The sequence below is a fragment of the Cynocephalus volans genome, chromosome 11 (genome assembly GCF_027409185.1).
Source record: "Cynocephalus volans isolate mCynVol1 chromosome 11, mCynVol1.pri, whole genome shotgun sequence".
NCBI lineage: Eukaryota > Metazoa > Chordata > Mammalia > Dermoptera > Cynocephalidae > Cynocephalus > Cynocephalus volans.
The window spans coordinates 22,966,999-22,988,863 of NC_084470.1; the positions used below are offsets into that span (position 1 = coordinate 22,966,999).

The window sequence follows — 21,865 nt, forward strand, 5'->3', positions numbered from 1 at the left end:
CAAACCGTGTACAGAGCATTGAGTTACACAAACTAGGAATAAAAAGCAGACAGACACATAGATTTTTTACTTAACTAACAGAGTACACATAAATTCACAACCACATATCAAAGTATGTTTGAGAGTGTCAAAGAAAGGTAGAGATGATTCCAACTGGGAAAATGAGGACATATTCTTATATGTCACGCACAATTTGCTTTTCTTTCCCTCTCCAATTTACTACTGAGCCATTAAGATTATAGAACAAGTAAAATCTACAGTATCTATTGTCACATTTTGTGTAAATGTTTACTAGTCCTACTTAACCCTCAGGGCCAGCTTACATGTCACTTCACCTTTGTTTCTGTGGGTAACAGCACTTCTCCTGATATGCCATGACCACGGATTGAGTGCCTGTTTCCTTTCCTAGACTGAGAGCTCTCAGAGAGCAGAGACTAAGTCTAATCCATCTTAGTATACCCAAGTTAAGTCAGCTTCACCAGGTATGCGTCATGACTTTTTCAAGCTTTGTGCATGTGTTTAACATCTTGGCAAAGGAAACTTAGAAGTCATACCTGGTGGGGTTCCTCTTGTCTTCCTCAGAGATCAAAAACCAAACAAAGTCTGCGTAGCTCATTCTTCCCTCTTTCTGTACCGTTTTTCCCCTGAAGAAAACACGTTTATAAAATTTCCTGAGCAATTACTCAGACAAATTTAATATGATGATAAACTGAGAAATAAAGTAATATTCTTCTTCGGAAATTTAGCTAAATTTTTAAAAATTAGAATGCTGGATGCCTCATAAAGGGCAACCCTTGCGTGGCCTGTTTTGTTTTCAAAGGCCTAGAGGGTGAAACCAGAAGGAATTTGCAAATATGAAAAAAAAATCTGGTTTCTAATTTGAATGCAAATAATCACTGAGATCAAGTACTGTTACCTGTATCAAGATACAGACAAATACTCGTATTAAAGAGTTACTGTTTTGTATTACAGTCATGACTTTATGTGTTGTGGGATATTACTTGGCCCAGTGGCACTGCCAAATTACACAGGAAGACTTGTTAAAATGAGATTGTTACAGTATTACTTGTAGTTAATTTTTAAACTCAGATTTAAACTTCTTACCTTGTTACTGCTCCAGAGAATATCCTTTCAATAATTCTGTTTGATGAAGCTAAATGTGAATAAGAAATTACAAAACTAATAAGAAACATGCTTAATAAAAAGGCAATACTTTTGGTAAGTTTATTTTCATTAGCTATAAAAGCTAAACCATAACAATCTTCTATGGTGAGAATATGAATAGTTAAATTTTTACTTATGTATAATTTATACTTTTGGAAGTAAGAATTTGAGGTGGTTTACTATCTATTAATCAATAAATTTTTAAAAGAACAGGCAAATGAATGTGTCTAATATCCAGGAAGTATTAATATAGTTGAGTGCTAAGTTAATTCTGAACACCCTGACAACTAACACAAAAATGTATAGAATTTGTATTGATTCTTGTTATCCAATAAAATGAGATAAATTTTCCTCTGAAACAAGATAAATTTTATCCCAGTGTTAAATTCAAGGGAGAACTGAATGTGTAGCTCCTCAAACAATGTTAAATAAAATAAAACAATGGAAAGTGCTTTCAAGTAGAATTTTTAAAAAACATGAGACATACCATAAACATACTTTTGCTATATTCTCATTCTCTAAGAGTCCAGAATATAACATGATATAACGAAATTTTAAAAAATTCCATCAGTAAGTTTTATTCACAGACAGAGACAACTGTATCTTAAGGTAGTATGTTGCTTTTTGTTGATAGAGCCTAGAAAATTCATTGTAGTGTACCTCACTGTGAATTCAAAATAAGCAAAGACATTGGTTTAAAAAAAAAAAGGAATGCTTAGGGATATCACACCTGTTCTTTTAAGAAGTGCCCCAGGCAACGGCATGCACGCTAAAATTTCAGAACCAGTGATGAGGTCATTAGGGAGCAGTTAGTTAGCATCTACATCTGCACAGTTAGGTACAGTCAAAACAAAGGTAAATTATTTAGGCTGAAGAAAGTTGGGAATACATATGTCAATACAGCCATGTTTGGCCACACACAAAAGCTTATATGAAAGACCCTCTATACTTTGTTGAGCATTGGTTTATGGGGTTAATAATTTGTAGTAGATAGAAAAAAAGAGAACTATATAGAAAAGGCAAGGATATTTAATTCCAAAACTAACGCCTTTTTTAAAAGGCCTTTTTAGCTTTGAAAGGTTTAGCCTCCTAAAACTGAAAATCATGTTGTTCCATGTAGTTCCATTAAGGATACTTTGGTGAGTGGATAATGTAGGCCTAGATGCCTGCTTCTCTGGACTTCATCCCATTAACATGGCTCTAGTGAGTTGTGATCTGAGTATATACAATATTTTGGAGACTCGATGAGAATTATGGTTATATCAGCCTGAGAGGAAGCTTTAGAGCCCACAGGGTTGTACATGACTACTGTAGAATGGTTCATATTGTACAGATGATGTATTCATTGGTAATAGGAAGGTGCATAGCTAATAAAGCTTACTTGATAGCTGTATGTATATCTTCATCTTTATGCTATTCTGGTGACAAGAAGATTACCACTACTTGAAGAAGGGAGGTAAGAGTACTAACATGTTTGTTTATCAAATAGGTACATTTGAGTATTTCCCCTTGATGCCTGCTTGGCACCTGAGAATTTAAGAGCGAAAACTCAGTTTCTTAAATATGCAAAGCTCTATGGAACTTGACATCACATACAATGAGCCTTTTCTTAAGGTGCATGCCATTAGTCACAGATATATCAAATAAAAGAAACAAAATCCAATGCATTTATTTAAGATTTGTACTCTGCTACATCTAAAAATCTAAAGTCTGATTAAGAACCAACAGTGCCTGAGGACACCTTTAAGGATAGAACAGGGACAATCATATGAGAGAATAATGAATCAATATATCTTGGTGTTTAGTTAAGAATATTAAATTGGGGTTGACTGGTTAGCTCAGCTGGTCAGAGTTCAGCCTTATAACACGGTCACGGATTTGGAACCCCATATCAGGCAGCTGCCGATCGACTGATAGATAGAAAAATAAATAGATAAATAGATAGATAAATAAATAGATAGATAGATAAACAAACAAACAAACAAACAGAATATTAAAAATCAGTAAGCAATAGGGTCTAAGTTTACTGCTGGCAAAAATGAAGCAAAAGGGGTAATATCTAATTTTTTTTTCTGATAAAAGAAAGAACACAAAATTCATCTGCAGAGAAAATATCTTTCTGGAGCTAAATTCCAAAAAGTAAGTTTCTATGAGTCCTTGAAAATAAAATTTGTCAAGTTAGAAACATTATTTTCATCCTTAGCTTTTATAGAAATACCGTTAAATGGGAAAGCTAATAAAGGTGTATACATATTCTCTTTCAAACAGATTCATGCAGGTGTGGATCTTATTCAAATTCTTCATCAGAAAATACACATCACTGTAAAGACTTGCTGCTTCGTCAGAACTAAGACTATAATTGCTTACTTACCTCCAAATCCCTTCTCCTACATCTGGCCTGTAAATAAAAAATTAAATTATCTTCCTTCATTCCTACTTAAAAATTCTTGGCTCTATAAACAGGACTTGATTAGATATAGAATTTAACAAATAGGAATTTTTCATAATGAGTAGGGACAGTTTACATAACTCTTCAAAATGGTTAAGTCTAAGCATCTATAGATCACTCACCCTGGTCATTGTATCGAGATAGATCGGACTGGCTGATGTAGAGGTCATGATCACTATCTAGTTCCCAGAATTTACAATAAATAACATAGAAATGTTCATAGGAGAAGTAATCTGTGATTTGGTTTATATCTTCCTCTTCTTCCAAAAGGGCTAGAGTCTGAAATGGTATGAATAGAAGGATTAATTTTAAAATTATTAATAACCAGGATTTGGCCATTGTACAGAATCTAGTGAAGTTTTGTTTTAAATTGAATTTAAAATTTTGTTTATGGTACCAAACCAAGAAATTTTTAATAGACAACCTCATCCTACCTTTAATCAACTAATCAATGTATAAGCATTTATTAAGCTCTATAATATACTTAGCAAAGGGCAAGATGCTGTGGAGGATATAAAAGCAGGAAAAGGGAAGGACTAGGCAACTGCAACCTGTCAAAGGTCACCAGACTGGCAAGCACAGAACAATTAGACAAGAGGCTTAATTACATGGCCATAAACTAACACTGCTTTGTGAGCAATATTAAGAAGAGTGGGCATCCACAGGTAGGTTTGGTTTTGTAATGAAATCAAGTTTACCACAGAGGTTACTTACACAAAGAGTCTTCAAAAGTTCATGGAAAATGCGTGTTATAAAAAAAATACACATGAAATGCAAATTTTTTTTGTATCAAAATAAACTTGTACTAACTTGTTATCACAGGTCTGAAGAATATCTAGCTTAAGTCACTAAGAAGGATAAGATGTCAGTTTGAAAACAGCCCCTATCAGAGCAACATGAATTCTGCTAAAATAAAAGCAAAAACAAATATCAAATTTATGGTGAAGCTTGGGTGGAAGAATGGCGAAATCATCTATGCTTTACCAAAAGTTTATGGGGACGAAGCCCCAAAGAAACCAGTAGTTTAGAAATGGAGAACTTGTTTTGAAAAGGAACAAGATGATGTTGAAGATGAAGCTTGCAGCAGCAGACCATGCACATCAATTTCCATATTCAGGACTAAGAATGCCCTAATTGCAGAGGACCAACGATTAACAGCAGAAACAATAGCCAACACCACAGACATTTCAACTGGTTCAGCTTACACAGTTCTGGCTGAAAATTTACAGTTGAGCAAACTTTCCACTCAATGGGTGCAAGAACTATTGTACCCATATCAGCTGCAGATGAGAGCAGAGCTTTCAATGGAAGTTTTAAATAAGTGGGATCAAGATCCTGAAGCATTTCTTCGAAGAATTGTAACAAGAGATGAATCATGTCTTAACCAGTACCATCCTGAAGACAAATAACAATCAAAGCAATGGCTACCAAAAGGTGGACGTGGTCTAGTCAAAGCAAAAGTGGATGGGTCAAGAGCAAAGGTCATCCCAATTTTTTGGAATACTCAAGGCATTTTGCTTGTTGGTTTTCTGGAGGGCCAAACAACAATAACATCTGCTTATTATGAGAGTGTTTGGAGGAAGTTAGCCAAAGCTTAGCAGAAAAATGCCTGGGAAAGCTTCAGCAGAGAGTCCTTCTCCACCATGACAATGTTCCTGCTCATTCCTCTCATCAAACAAGGGCAATTTTGTGAGAATTTTGATGGGAAGTTATTTGGCATCCACCTTATAGTCCTGATTAGGCTCCTTCTGACTTCTTTTTTATTTCCTAATCTTGAAAAATCTTTAAAGGGCACCCATTTTTCTTCAGTTAATAATGTAAAAAAAACTGCACTGACATGGTGTTTTAGTCTGTTTCTGTTGCTTATAACAAAATACTTGGAACTGAATAATTTCTAAAGAAAACAAAATTTACTGCCTACAGTTTCAGAGGCTGAGAAATCCAAGTCCAGGGAACAGATCTTGTGAGGGTCTTGGTGGTGGTGACAGTGACCCAGGGGTATCACACTGCAAAATGGTGGAGCAGAGAGAGACTAACCTCTCATGTGCTCTTCTTTTAAAGCCTTCAGAACCATGCCCCTGACCACCATTATTAACCCATTCACTATAGCATAGTCCTACAATCAAATCACCTCTTCAAGGCCCTACCTTACAATTACCATAGGATTTCCTACCTTCAACAGTTACAGTGGGTATTAAGCCTCAAAGAGGTTGGGAGGGGGAATTCAACTTACAGCATTCTTCCCCCTGAACCCCCAAACTCATGTCCTTTTCACACACAAATGTATTCATTTTGTCTGCAAAATCTTAACTTGTTTCAACTCAAAAGTCCAGTGTCCAAAGTACCATCTGTGAAATCAATACAAGTTATCTGCTTCCAAGATCCAATGGTGGGGCAAACAAAGGGTATATATTCCTGTTTAGAAAGGGAGAAATAGGCCAAAAGAAAGGGGTAACAGTTGCTAAGCAAGTCCAAAACCCAACAGGGCAGTCATTAAATCTCAAAGCTGGCAAATCATGTACCTTGACTCCATGTTCAATGTCCTCTGCACGCTCGTGTGGGGGTTGGGTCCCCAAGTCCATGGGCAGCTTCACTCCTATGGCTTTCCTGGTTTCAGGCCACACTTCAGCTCTCCCAGGATGGCATTCCACTTTGGTAACTCTACAGATCTGGGATGTATATTGCAGTCCTGCTCCCAGAGCTCCACCAGGCATGGTACTGTTGGGGTTTTTCTGCTACAACTCTGACCCCATGTTTCCAATTGGCATTGCTCTAGTGAAGGCTGTCTGTGGTGACTCTGCCCCTGCAACAAATGTCTTCCTGGGCCCCCAGGCTTTTCCATAGATCCTTTGAAATCAGGATAGAGGCTCCCAAGTCCCCACAGCTGTGGCATTCTGCAAGCTCGTAGACCTAACACCACATAGACGCTGCTAAAGCTTCCAGCTTGTATTTTTCAAAGCTGCAGGTCCAGCCACACCTGGGGCCAATTTAGCCACAGCTAGAGCAGCTAAAGCAACGGGGGTGTTGGTGCTAGAAGTGGCTTCCTGAGATGGCCCTGGGCAGTAAGCCTGTAGATGGCACCTTGGGCCTGTTCCCTGAGACCATTCTATTTCCCTAGGCCTCTGGGCCTGTAATGGAAGACACAGCCTCCAAGAACTCTGAAATGCCTTCAAGGTCTTTTTTCCCCCTTCTCTTGATAATCCCATTCTTCTGTACTCATCTCCTTAGCAAAGGGCCCCTGGGCTATACCCTTGCTTTTGTGGCCAGGCTGAAGTTTTCCAATTTTTTGACCACTGCTTTCTTTTTAATTTCTGGCTTTACATCATGCCTTTGCCACCAAAATGTAGCATAGGCTGTTACAAGTAGCCATGCAGCTTCCTGAATGTTTTGCTGCTTAGAAATTTCTTCTGCCAAATACTTTGGTTCACAACTCTTAAGTTCCAACTTCCACAAAGTCCTAGGGCATGTACACAATGCAGCCAACTTCTTTGCCAGTTCATAGTAAGGGTGATCTTTGCCCTGGTATCCAAAAAGCTCCTTCTCATTTACATTTGAGATCTTCTCAGAAATATGAGCAGTAAAGGCCATTCTATCAACATTCTGCTCACCATCATTTAACCATTCTCTAAAAAGTTCCAAATCTTCCCTAGTTTTCTTGTCTTCTAAACTTTCACCAGCATCTAGACTTTTTCTAGCCTGTTCCTTCAAATTCCTCCAGCCTCTCAACACCCAGTTCCAAAGACATTTCCACATTTTCATATATTTGCTGTAAGCAACACCCCACTTCTCTGGTACCAATTTTCTGTATTAGCCTGTTTCTGTTGCTTATAACAAAATACTTGGAACTGGATGATTTGTAAGAAAACAAAATTTATTGCTTACAGTATCAGAGACTGGAAGTCCAAAGTCCAGGGAACACATATGGTGAAGGCCTTGATGGTGGCAACAGTGATGGCAGGGTGTCACAATGCAAAATGGCAGAGCAGAGAGACTAACCTCTCATGTGCTCTTCTCTTAAAACCCTGAGAACCATGCCCCTGATCACTATTATTAATCCATTCACTACAGCATGGTCCTACAATCTAATCACCTCTTCTAGGCCCCACCTTCCAATTATCGTAATAGGATTTCCTACCCTCAAAAGTTACGGTGGGGATTAAGCCGCAGTGAGGTTGGGGGAACATCCAACCTACAGCATATGGTTAAATTCCCAGGACCCTCAGTTCTTTAGGGATGAACTAAATGGCTTGTATCATTGCTTACAAAAGTGTCTTGAACTTGATGGGGCTCATGTTGAGAAAGTTTATATTTTTTATTTTTATCTTTAATCCCATTTTTCCATGAACTTTCTGAAGTTCCCTCAAATATACACTAGTGATGACACAAGATGGCCTGGCATAGAAGGCATGGAAGGTAGAGCTGCAGGGCCCTGAGCTGAAAGTAAAGCTGGGTTTACCCTGACTCACTGTGTACCCCTAGGTAAAACCGAACCAGTGATTTTGAATTCAAAATCCTATAGTCAGCCAAATTATTATATAAGTAGGCAGATAAAGACATTTTCAGAAATAAAGATTTAGAAAGAAAAATAAAAGAAACCATAAGGAAATTTAGGAAATGAGATGGCAGAAATAAAATCAGCTGTATCAACAATCACAATAAAGATAAATGAGTTAAATCTCCCCATTAAAAGATTTTTGATTGACTTTAAAAACCAAACCCCCCAAACTAGATCTAGGCATATGCTGTCTATAAGAGATACACATAAAATGAAATAATAAAAAAAAAAGATGGACAATGCTGTGGATTGGATATCTCCCCAAAGCTCATTGTGTTTTGATCCCCACTGTGACTGTTGGGAGGGTGGGAAATCCTATTATGGTAATTGAAAGGTGGGGCCTTGAACAAGCGACTGGATTGTGAGGACCACGTCCTAGTGAATGGATTAGTCCACTGACGCTTTAATGGTGGTTATGGACAGGGTTCTAATGGCTTTAAAAGAGCGAGTGAGAAGCTCTCTTTCTTGCTTCTGCTTTTCTTGCAATGTGACACCCTGCCTTGCTGAAGTCACTGCCAGAGAAGGCCCTCTGCAGATGTGTTCCCTGGACTTTGGACTTCCAAGCCCCTAAAACTCTAAATAATACATTTTGTTTTCTTATAAATTACCCAGTTTCAGGTTTTTCTATTACAAGCAACAGAAATGGACTAAAACGGACAAATATGTACTAGTCAAATGTAAACAAAAAAGAAAACATATCAATATTAATAGAAGATAAAATGGAATTCAAGGTGAAAAACATTATAAGAGACAAAGGACTATTTCCTAATACAAATGTATGACTCTGATAAAAATTATTTTTCAAAATGTAAACACTGGGAAACCAAAATGCTTTGGTAAATTGAAAACAATGTAAATTATTAAATGATAGTATGTCTGCTCCATGGAAGATTATGCAGCCAGAAAAAATGATAATGTTTACAAAAAAACAAAGGAAAACCATGATGTAAGTGCAAAATATAGAAAACAAGATTGTACACACTAAGACCTATGTTAAATCCTAAAATCCGTATACATACATATGAATGAGACTAGAGCACAACAAAAATGATGCTAGTTGAGTTAGGATGGTAAAAAACAGTTTCTCTTCTGTTTTCCAAACTTGCTTGTAATGGTTTGTTTTATAAAATGCCATTTGCTATGTATGAAGCAGAATGCTTTAAATAAAACAAATCTTTAGAAACAAGTAGCTATGATTTTTACCCATTGGATTGCCATAAAATAAATACTAAGAAGAGGACTAGGGAAGAAAAGGAAGGTGGAAAAAAAATCATGCTCTAGGAAGCAGAACACCTGAGTTCTATTTCCAGTTCAGCAACTTACTTGCTGTGTGATCTTATACAAGTCATTCGACTATATCTGAACATCAAATTTTATCATTAAAAAAAAAAAAGAATGATCCAGAAACTACAAACTATAATGCACTTCAGGAATGTGATGGATTATTATCATTCTTGAAGTGTTATGGAATTACTGCCATCTTAACCTAGCCAGGCATCAGGCAAACACCTGATAAATATAATTAATATCAACAATAACTGTTCATTTTAGAATTAAAAAATTTTGTATATCCATCATGGACTGCTAATTTTGCCAAGTCTTTTTTACTTCGTCCCAGGTGAAGATAGGAAAAAATAAAAAGTAAATAAGATTGTGTTTATTAGCCTAAGTTTCATTTAGTATGTTCATTTAAAATAAAACATTTCATTTCCTTTCAAGTGTGAACAATTCCATTTTCTTTAGGCTTACAGAAGCTTAAACAAGCAAGCATGAAGATTAACACAGTAAAAGGCTCCCACTAGTGGTCAATACATTTTCTCTCACTTAGTAAAATAAATAATATAAATGAATGAAATATATTCTTTCTTAAAAGAAATTTTTAGCAATTTTCTCCAGCAGGAGCCGGATGAAGAGTCATTGCTGAAGGAATCAAGTCCAGATTCTTTGATTTCTTTTGTAAGGCCCTTCCCAACCTGGCCCCAGCCCACCCCTCCAGCCTCATCTCTGGTCATTCTCTCTGAGGAGCCTTTGGCCACTTAATACGGTAGTTCCCGAACATGACACTTTCATGCTTCTGGCCTTTGCTTATGCTGCTGCTTCTATCTGGAATCTTCTTTCTTATAATTTTTTATCTTGATAAACCCCTGATATCCTCCAAGGTGAAGATCACATGCCAGTCCTTCTGAGAAGCTTTCTCTGCACCTTTTATACAGGTCTGTGGAATTTATCAAGCCAAGTGTGGCCATCTGTGTACTTCTCTCTTTTGCTCTACAGTGCATCCTCAGGCAGAGGTCTCTGTTATTCTATTCACCTTTGTCCCCCCAACACACCCCAGTGTCCTTACTAAAGGTATTTGGTAAATGCTTAATGACTGAAAGTAGTGACACTGCTTTGCATACAGTAAGCACTCAAATATTGGTTAAATGTAGTAATATTATTTAAATTGCTCTTAATATCTAAATTCCAATGAGAGGCATACTTGCAAAAAGTTGCTTTTTCTTATCTCTGTCGAAGTAATTTTTCCACTCCAAGATCTGTTGACTGTGTAGAATATTCTCTGAATAACCTGGTTCCAAAAGGAAAACAAAACCAAAGAAAAACATTAAAGATCTCTATTACTTTACCAAAGGTCATCTTATGAATATACCTGGAACCAATTTAAGTTTTGACTTTTTGGTTATGTCAAGTGTAATTCCCAGTAAAAACTGACACTCTGAGGGTACTTCAAAAAGTTCACGGAAAAACAGAATTAAAAGATAATACAGATCTTTCGGTGAACTTTTTGAAGACCCCTCATATTTTTTAATCTACATCTCTATATTTTGAATCTGCCTCCACACTTCTGAGCAGAATAAAAAAAATTCTCTGCTCACAAGTCTTCATTTCCCAGCTGCCAACACATCACTTCCTCTATTTACATGATAATGATCCAAGTAATGCTTATTGGGCCGCATGTTTTCAGAAGGCAAATGAGGTGGGCAGTATCTGCTGTGTTGGCTTAACAATTGATTAACCAGTCACAAGGATGGCTATCAAGGTGATATGATTCAGGAGGGTATTATTCTGATTATTATAGCCTTACTCACTGAAGTCTAGACTCCATAGAAACTGAAATACATCTGGGATAATTTATATCCTGATCTTTGTTGTGGGCATGAACACCTTTGTAATTAGTTAGCATTTTAATGAGTTCAGCAGATGTGCAACTCTGGAGATGACCCTGGATAGGAGATGGGAAGCAAATGTCTCTAGACTGGGGATGTATGTGCTACATGTAGGGGAGGTTTGGAGAAGGAAGACAGAGACTGCAGTCCTGGAGGTGGGAGGCCACAGTGCACTCTTAACAATTTTACCTGCAGCTATTTCTACCCGTTTAATTTCCCTTTAGCCTATTATTTTTTTCTCCAAAAGGAAGCTGTGGTGAGAAGAACAATTTAAGCAGCTTATCTGGTACTCTGGCTTTTATTTTGATTCTAATAATACAGAAATCCTGTATCCATGGTGGTTTTTATCATGGAAGAAGTTAGATCTGTTTTTCAAGCTATTTTGGTGTAAGAAGAACAAAGAAGGGATGACATATGGACATCTTTCCAAAGAGTAGGCCTAATGAGGGACTAAATCACCATTTTCCTTCTGGATTCTTCAGCCAAGAAAGTGATTCTCAAACAGAACAGGGAAGAACTAGCATCAGGATGAAGGTCCAGATTTCCGTTGCCCAGCATTCACAACCTCACCCCTGCTACCACAGCTAACTTCTTCTGAGATTCCAGAACCAAACTCAAATGCCACATCACACAGGAAACCTTGGACAGGGACTGGGGAAGAGCTCCGCCTTCTTGCTCCAGCTGCCATCTAAGAGTCCTTCAGTCATCGCTGTGGTTACATTCTAAACACTGGTGCACCTGACTACTATCACCTCCAAACTCTAAAGGACAAGGTTTTTCTTGACTTGCATTCCACTGTCTGATACCGTGCTTCGCATATACCAGGTGGTCAATAATTTCTTGATAAAATAATGAGGTTTGGAAGCTGTGTTACAACGGCTTTTGTGTTATCTTTTGTGACAGAGAAATACGGGTTGGTTTCATAACTAGTTGAACAACTCTATTCAGAGTTTTGCACAGCATGTGGATGCCAACCCAAGAAAAGTATCTAAATAGTATTTCACATAAATCAGTATTTTTGTCTATAATTTATAAACAGAATGCATATAAAATGTGCAGAAAACATAAAAGAGGGAAGGGTAACTATATTAAAAAGGACTGTGTAAGATACTACTAATGTAGTAAAGTTTAATCTTGAGGGAAAAATAAGACTAGAGTGCAGATGTGATCATGATCTGAATGGCTGACTATCAGGTGGAAAAAGAAGCTGACTGGTTCTGGGTTGCACCATGGGGCAGAATTGGAACTACTGGATAGAAATGCCCTTATACTGAAATGCTTCAGTATAAGAAAAGTTTCCTAAAATTAGTGCTCCGAAGCAATGGGTCTGCATGAAGTGGTGAGGTTTCTTTTCACCACAAGTATTCAGGCAGAAGCTGACAGGATTCCTGTATTAGGTGGGATCTGGGATGAGCTGGTGCCTAATTTCTACATGGGTCCCAACCACTCAGCCTCTGAGGTCCTTGAGGACAGAGAATGTGTCTTGCTCAACACTGTATTATTAGCATTAGCTTGGCAGAAGTTCATATAAAAACGATTGTTGATTTTTAGCACAGAAATTATATATATGAAAATAAACATTAAGAATTTCATCATAATTCCACATCCCCTCTCTCAAGTTAAAGTCAATTTCAATACATATTATCACACCAAATTTTTCTTTCTTGAACGTTAGATATTTGTTCTTATTACTTGATTTTGTATAAGTTTATTTTAAAGCCTGGGTTTTCCATCTAAATTTTATATTTCTATGCTCAGATATTTTATATTATTTATGGAAGCAAAGTATTGTGTTAGTACTTTACTTTTAAGTAAGTACTTAAAATTATTAAACTTCAATCTGTATTCATTTTTGCTTATTCTAGTTTTCTCCTCTTCTTTTTTTGTTCTTTTTGACAGAATTTTTTAAATTTGCAGTTTGACTGTTAGGCATTTCCTATTTTTAGCCTCTGCTAAGCCTACTTATCCAATACTAAAAAACAATGTACTTGTATTCCATTTTTCCATAGACTAAATCTCCTTATTCAGTGGCCCCACTTCATCAGCACATTTGTTGGTTTCCACATCACTGATTCAGCATTTTCGATTTTCTGAGGTAGGGCCACCATCTAGTGGTAAAAGCATGCAGCTGCTGCTTCTACACTAATTACAGTGGTTATTTTTCTAACTTTTGGTCTACCATTTTGAGGTAAATAAAAATTAATCACAATTTAAAAAATACCAAACAAAATTTTAAAATAAATAACAATTAGAATAATAGTTTAATACCAGTGAGAAGAATGAAATTTGACGAGTTTTTATCAAGGGATCTCTAGTCAACTTATAGACAAGCTAAATCGTTAAGTCAGTTTCCTTTTTTCTTTGTATCTATCAAATTGGAAACCTCTAATTCACGAATATAGGTCACCAGGAATGGAAGTGTTTGGTGGCTATGTCATATAGTTTTTGACAAGTGGATTAAATGCAGACATAGAACCTACAAAAATTGCTCATTGGAGATGACCCGAGTGCAGATGAACACACTCAAATGCTGGAAGCCTGGTTCTCCCACTTGGGAGTGGTGAATGGATTCCTGATCCACTCTTTGGTTAATATGGCTCTGAAATGTATTTCTTCATGGTCTTCTGCAGAATTTGAACTTTTAAAAAATGTATCTAATAAAAATGATTTCTTTCTCTGTCAAGAGGAAACGTTTTCGAGAGGAAAGAGTTAATAAGCTCTTAGTGATGAGCAGTCTCCACCACAGCTTAGTCATCCTAGGAAATATCACTACCTTGCCTTTGACAATTAAAATCCCGGCATTTTAGCCTGAAATGATGGATTCAGGTCAATCATACTGAATACATCACTAAGACACCATATGAGCAAGCCACAGAAATATGAGTATCTTAACTATTTCTTAACAGCACCAGTGTCATAAAGAAGTATTTAAAATATTATTACTTATTTTAAAAACTCACATTAGAATCACTTTGCCCAAAAGTTGGCATATATCAGTTTGGATAAGCAGAGCCTTTTATTCACTGGCAATCCTTGCACAGCATGCAAAACTGCAAACTCAAGGGCTACAATTTGCTGGTATTTTTAATTTTAATTTTCAATCAATATGAAGACGCTTATTTCTCAATTGCTAACTCTGGAAATAAGTGAGAATATGGACTAACTTTAGGTATGATGTCTTATTTGGGTAGTGATGTCCTTCTTTGCAAAACAGCTGACAAAATAATTAATTAAACAAATAAAAAAAAAGGTTTTCCCTGTAGTATAGGTTTTCAATTAGAAGTAGAAAATAAGTTGTCCAACTTTTCTTCATCATATATGTAGTGCACATAAGCTAATATTTTAGTCATACTGTCAGTGGTTTCTTCCTACTGCAAAGTGAAATAACTGAGTAATTCCAGCATGAAAATATAATAAAAATTATTTCCTTCTACACTGTTTGCCACTGAGGTTATATAACTTTCAATAGGACCATAAGACAAAAAAAACCCTTTGCTTTTTCTGAGATATTCGTCATTAATTCTGACGCTGATCTTTACAAGTTTCTTAGAAATAGTGTGAAAAATAGTGTGACCTCCTCTCTTTTTGTTATGAGCAGGGTACAGAATGAGGCCTCTAGTTTGGTCACTTTTATGCCTAATAACAAAATTAGTTAGTTTCATACTAGAAGATCTTATTTTGCATTTGTTCTAGAAAAACTCACTGTACTCTGAAATAATGCAAAAGTTTCAATGACTTCATGCCAAATTTATTATTTGACCAAGTTTCATAACAGAAAAGGCTTTAGGGAGGACAGATAAACAGTCTAATAAAATTCTATTTCAAGATATTCATTGTTACATTTTTTATATGAGCTTTTCTTTTTTGGGTGGCAGTACCAGGTACCACAACAGCAGTTATTCACTTATCTCAGTACATACAGATTCACATTATATATTCCCAATTGCATCTTGTTTACTATTTATGTTAAAAATACGGCAACTCAAAACAGCATCATATTTCATCACAGGTATTTTACATTTTAATGACTACTACTGAATGATGGATTCATTTTTGTGAATTGGGGATAAAGCAGCATAATACTAACAATGAAGTGTAAATTTAACAAATGTAAATAGTGATATGCAAATACCATGAAAATACAACAGCAGAGATAATTAACTGTATTCTATTAATTGACCAGTGTAGTTCTTTTTGTTCAGTGACTATTTTTTTATTTGTTTTTGAAGGCTGGCTGGTTCAGGTATTCAGTGATTATTAACATGACAGAATGTCTCAAAAAATGTGAATTACATGTGGACAAAATGGCTTCATGGCTTTTCACTCTGAAATCATAAAGCTTCCTGGGAACCACTTGCTAGATGACCACAGACCATCATAGGTCCAGGTACTTCAAGGAATGCCAAATTAGAAAGTATAGAAAAAGAAAATGTATCTCTATTTTGCTCTTCTGTTAAGATCTTTTCTAATAATGAATTCCAATAAAAAAAGTTCCTCTGTAATACTACCATTCGCAAAAACATGGATGTAAGTCCATACCATTCAATTACCATTGAAGTTAATATAATTTTCTCTAAATTGAATTAAGTGAAACAAATCAGGCACAGAAAGAGAAATACCATGTTCTCACTTATTTGTAGGAGCTAAAAATAAATAAATAAATAAATATACAAACAAATAAAGGGTGGGGGGAAGAAGACACAACAATCACAACAATTCCTTGAACTTGCTAAGACGAGTGAATAAATATGATGTTGGGCGGGGGAGAGGAGGGAGGAAAGAGGAATGGGTAAAGGGACACAAAAATCAACTGCAATGTATATTGATAAGTTAAAAAAAAAAGTTCCTCTGTAGAGAGCATTTTCTGAATTGATGGAAGGTTGGACTAGATTATTTCTAAGATCTTTTCTAACTCTTAAGATTCTAAATTATGCTATTTATATGCCTAGAGTTTAAAGAATAGGCAATAATCAGAACCCAGTAATTCCCTTTGGGATTGCAGCCAGAGCTAATGTAGAATTCTTTTTAAAAAATTTTTGACACAAGATGTTGCCATAGGATAATGTAGAATTCTTAAGCATGAGTAATTTCATTTATTCACTCAATAAATATTTACTGTGTATCTTTTATGTGCCAGGCTCTATTCTAGATACTGGGGATGGGATTCAGCAGTGAAAAATATAGAAAAAGTCCCTGCTCTCATGGAGTTTATATTATGGAGATGGATGATAAACAAAAAGGTAAGTATCAGAAGATAAGAGCTAAGAAGAAAAATAAAGCAGGTCAAAAGAACAGAAAGTGTGGGTGGAAACAGGGAGAAGAAGGGTAATAAAGATAGAAAGTGATCACGGAAGGCATCACTAATAAGGAAATATCTGAGCAGATATCTCGATGAAGTGAAGGAAACACACCGTGTAAATCTGTAGGAAGAGCACTCCAAGGCAGAGGAAAGACGAAGAAGAAAGCGCCTGAGGCAGGAGTGGATTTGGTCTGCTCAGGAGCAGTGAGGAAGCCATCATGTCTGAGCAGAGTAAGCAAGGGCGGGGAGGGAGAAGATAAGATCAGAGGGTGTGGGGGGTATTGGGAAGGGTCTTAGCAAGGACTTTGGATTTTATTCTGAGTGAGATAGGAAACACTATATTGGAGGGTTTGAGCAGAGGAGTGATACAATCGGACTTAGTTTTGAAGGATAACTTTTCTTTGTGGAGACTAGACTTTAAGGTAATGAGGGTGGTAGGAGGGAGACCAATTAGAAGTAATCCAAGTGAGAAATGAGGGCAACTGGGTCAGAGTGATTGTGGTGAAGGTAATTTAGTACAGTGTTGTGGTTAATGGACAAAAATAACTTCTGAGATAGTCTTGGATGACAGTGACACTTTCTGGCTCAGATAAAATCTTATGAAGTCTTACACTAATAGAAGAGAGCCAATATAAAAGCAAAGAATGAAGTTTCTACAGGAGGAAAAAAACTAGTATTTGTAATTTGGCAGAACCCAATACATCCAAAGCCAACAAACGGTACCCTAAGAATGAGAGGAGGATGGTTTTTGTAGGAGACTGCGCAGCTGAGCTGAGGGATTTGAGCTAGAGGCAAGGGCCACCTCAATTGAGTGTGTCTGTGAACGTGAGGTGTGCCCTGGGGCTGGTCTGTGGAATGCCCACAGAGACTCTGGGAGCCATGCAGAGAGTGCATGAAGTGGCTGCACTGTGTGCTGCAGACCTGTGCTGTCTCCCTCATGATTCCTGCCCTGCCTGTGACTGATCAAATGAGGCTATGCCTGAGAAACAGGCAGTGAGAGCACCTCGCAAAACAGGGGATTGTGATTATGTTATTTTAAATTGTTACATGATTTGTTTTCTGATTACACGCACGCCATTTCTCATTATTTTCAGTTCTAACTTTGAGGTACTAAAGACACATCCTTTTCTAGGACAGGCTGCTGAAAATTCCTTTCAGTCTTATTTGGAAATGCTTAAGATCAACTGGACATTAGTATCATAACACAGCGAAAGGTATACTTCATAAGAACAGACAGAATGACTATGTTACTTTACTTTCGTATGCAAGAGACTTCTTTTAAGCATCGGGCCCATATAAAATGGGAAATAAATATAAATAAATAAATTATTAATTCAATTTTACTCTAACTTCCTTCCACTTAAAATAATCATTATGGCCCATGTTATCTTTTACATAAAGATCTGAAAGCCTGGATACTAGACAGTGATTAAAAAGTGACTTAAGGAGTTCCATTAAGACAAAAGAGGACTCAGCCTACCGTGGTGATGTAGCGGGAATGGAATTCTGGAGCATCTTTCAGGAACGTAAGGCCAGGATGTGTATCCACCACATCCTGAAAAAGATCAAAACCAAAACTAAATTAACAAACATACAAAAAAAAGTCTACTAAATTTTTTCCTTTCTGTATAAGAAGTTGCCAGTTGAGCAAACTTGCTCTTATAGAATACTGAATAGTGCCCTTAAAATTTAATACTTCATTAAATTCACATTTTATTAAAAGCACACATATATGTTTTTCTGTATCCATAGTATACTTCAATAAAAAGTTAAAATTTTAATTTAGCTATTATTTGGTGATTTGTGAATCAAATGTTTTAGAGGTATGTACTGTAATTCTAACATATCAAGGCACGTCAAGGAAATTCATCCCACAAATCCTGGTAGGGGTTGCTAAGTGATACTTATACAGGATGGATAATAGAGAGTGAATCTCTTTCTTAACCTAGAGACATGAGAAATTTTTGAAAAAGATACCCATGTAGCCAGGTAGTTTGAAATCTGTCCATGTTAAGTTGTGTGAGCCAGCTACTGTCCAACAGTTTATACCAAAATAATTGTGCGAACAAACCGTTTCAATTTAGGATTTTACTTTATTTTTAAATCTGGTATCTTGTTCTTGTTGAAGACTGCTAAAATACTGAAACCCTGAAATACTGTTTTTGTTTTGTAATTAGATTTTTAAAATACTTTGAATGAGTCTAGAGAACCTATTAGAGATAATTACTGTTAATGTAATAACAAGAGGCAACACACATCAATGCCAACATAGATATAATCTATTAATTGGCTAGTCATCAATGGACAGACATCAATTACATCTCTTTCCTTTGTTTCTTCAGAAGAGTTGGCTATACATACCTACCAACATAGTCTAAAACCAATGGACCTTACTATTTAACTTTTTATTTGGAAATAATCTTAGATTTACAGATGTTATTAAAAAAATATCGAAGAGGAATTTCCTATGCCCCTCTCTCAGCTTCCCATAATGGTAACAACTCACAAACTACAGAATAATGATCAAAACCAGGAATTAAATATTGATACAATACTAAGGTACACACCTTATTCAGATCTCACCAATTTTTCCTCTAATGTCTTTTTCTGTTCTAGATTCTACACTGTATTTAGTTTTTGTGTCTCATTGGTCACCTCCAGTCTGTGACAGTTCCTCCATCTTTCCTTGTCTTTCATTGATTTTCATGCTTGTAATGAGTTCTTGTCACTTATTCTGTAGAATGCCTCTCAATTTGGTTTGTCTGATGTTTTGTCATGATTAGGTTATGTTTACATATCTTCAGCAGGAATACCACAGAAGTGATGTTGTGTCCTTTTCAGTGTGTCACAGTGCATCAAACAGGTAGTACATGATGTCAACGTGTCTTATATCTGGTGACATTAACCTCAATCACACTCAGTTCAGGTGGTGTCTGTTGCATTCTCCACTGTACAGTTACTGTTTTCCCTTAATAATTGATGAATACCATGGGGGACATACTTTGAGACTCTGCCAATATCCTATTTCTCCTTAAACTTTAGCCCACTAATTTTAGCATCCATGGGAGGATTGTGCCTGCAGCATTTATACTGTAGTGTTTCCCTAACAGTGATTTTGTATTTGCCTCAGTCCTTCTACATTTATTAACTGAAATTATTCTATAAGGAAGAGTTGTGCCTTCTTTCCTGTGTATTTATTTGTTCAATTTGTATTAGTACAGAGTCATGAGCATTTATTTTATTCTGTGGGTTATAATCCTATGCTATAATTGTTTATTTTGTTGCCCAAATTGATCCAGCTTTGGCCATTGGGAGCTTCTCTAAGGTTGGCTCCTGTGTCCTCTTGACATGTCCTCAATTCTTTTGCAGGCATTTCCATATTTTCCAGTATTACAAAATGGTCCATGTTCATTTTGTACGTTCCTTGTCTCAGTCCTGGTATCAATCTTTTCTCCAGGAAGCCCTGGTTCCTTTTATCAGAGAATGGTATTTAGAAACCAAATCTAGGTGCTACAAGTGCTTATTATTTCTACGGTGTTACTGCTCCTAGGCCTTCTTAGCAGGCTGAAGTAGGACATATATGTATGTGTACTACCCCCCCCCACCCCCAGCATCTGTATTTCTTTCTGTATCTGTCTGTATATGTATTAAAAACTATGTCATCATACATATAACTCTGATTCTAATCCAATACCACAAGGTTCACTCTAGCCTTCCTCCTTTCCTTTGTAACTTTTTCTAACAGTAAGAAATCTGGTTCTGATATTTGATCTAAAGAAAGATGGGGAAAGGAAAAGAAGGAAAAAAAAAAGAAATCTGGTTCTGATGATCTACAATGTATTCAGTTATTTATTCAATCCTAGTATAATGAAAGAATTGCTAACACATACACCAGTGAGAAACAAATTTTCTAACTACAGTACAGTATCTGTGCACAGTTCCTTTTGTCTTTGACCTTACAGTATCCAGTTAAATACTGTTCTCCAAAGCTACATGGCTTAGTTCTTTCCTTTTCTTCCTCCATTCTCTTTAGTATGGTTAATTCGTAATGCAGTTCATTTCATTTGCTAGTTTATATTCTGTTTTGGGTTTCATTCCCACATGTCCAGGTTGATTTTAATTATTTATTGGAAGGAAAATATATAAAACACTACTATGGTTCTAAGAGTCAAAATTAATCAGAATTGACATTTTAACAATATTGAGCCTTCCCACCCATAAAAAAGACATCTCTTTCCATTTATATAAATCTTTAATTTCTTTCAGCAGTTTTTCAGTTTTCAGTATGCAGGGCTTGCACATCTTTTGTCAGATTTATCTCTAAGTATTTCACATTTTGCAGTGGTATTATAAATAGCATTTTAAAAAAATTTCAATTTCCAATTGCTTGTTGCTAGTATACAGAAAGATAATTGATTTTTGTATACTATGTATCCTATACCCTTGCTAAACTTACTAAATACAGCTTTAGCAGCATCTTGCAAATGTTGATAAGTTGTGTTTTCATTTTCATTCAATTCAAAATACTTCCTAATTTTCCTTTTGATTTCTTTTCTGACCCATGGGCTATTTAGAAGAGAGTTAGTTACCTAATACCTGGGAATTTTTCATAGATCTGTTGTAATTTCTAATTTAATTCTATTATGGTCAGAGAACATACTTTATATGACTTGAATATCTCTAAATCTATAGCTCAGAATATGGTCTATCTTGATAAATATTCTGTGTACATGTAAAAGGAAAGTGCATTGTGTTGTTGGGTCAAGTGTAATATAAATGGCAGTTAGGTCTGGACAGCTGATAGCATTGTTCATGTGTTCTATATCCTTATTTATTTACTCTCTACTTGTTCTATTTATTATTGACAGCAGTATATGTACATCTACAACTACAATTGTGTATCTATCCTTGTAGTTCTATCAGATTTTGTTTCATGCATCATTCTATTTTCTATTTCTGTGTTTATCTACTTTAGATACCTCACATATTTGCCTTTTTGTTACTGGTTTATTTCACTTACCATAATGTCCTCAAGGTACATTCATGTTGTAGCATGTGTCAGGCCTTCCTTCTTTTTAAAGACTAATAATATTCTATTGCATGCATATACTGCATTTTCTTTACCCATTTATCTGTCAATGAACATTTGGGTTGTTTCCTCAGGAAATGCCAACATCCCAGCACATCCCTGTGTATCACTAACCAGGGAAACTCGATCAAGCTTCAGTGTTCAG

The 21,865-nt window shown here is 36.1% G+C and overlaps 1 protein-coding gene across 2 annotated transcripts in view; it reads right to left on the bottom strand.

The window, feature by feature from the left end:
* Nucleotides 1-21,865, bottom strand: part of PPP2R3A (protein phosphatase 2 regulatory subunit B''alpha) — a 159,609-nt gene that overhangs the window by 39,092 nt on the left and 98,652 nt on the right. For both annotated transcript variants that reach the window (XM_063113740.1, XM_063113741.1), the window contains 5 exons: nt 18,112-18,186; nt 10,648-10,734; nt 3,736-3,892; nt 1,105-1,153; nt 555-644 (listed from right to left, as the gene is read on the bottom strand). In XM_063113740.1, coding sequence (XP_062969810.1) covers nt 555-644; nt 1,105-1,153; nt 3,736-3,892; nt 10,648-10,734; nt 18,112-18,186 — 458 coding nt within the window. The remainder of the gene's footprint in view (nt 1-554; nt 645-1,104; nt 1,154-3,735; nt 3,893-10,647; nt 10,735-18,111; nt 18,187-21,865) is intronic.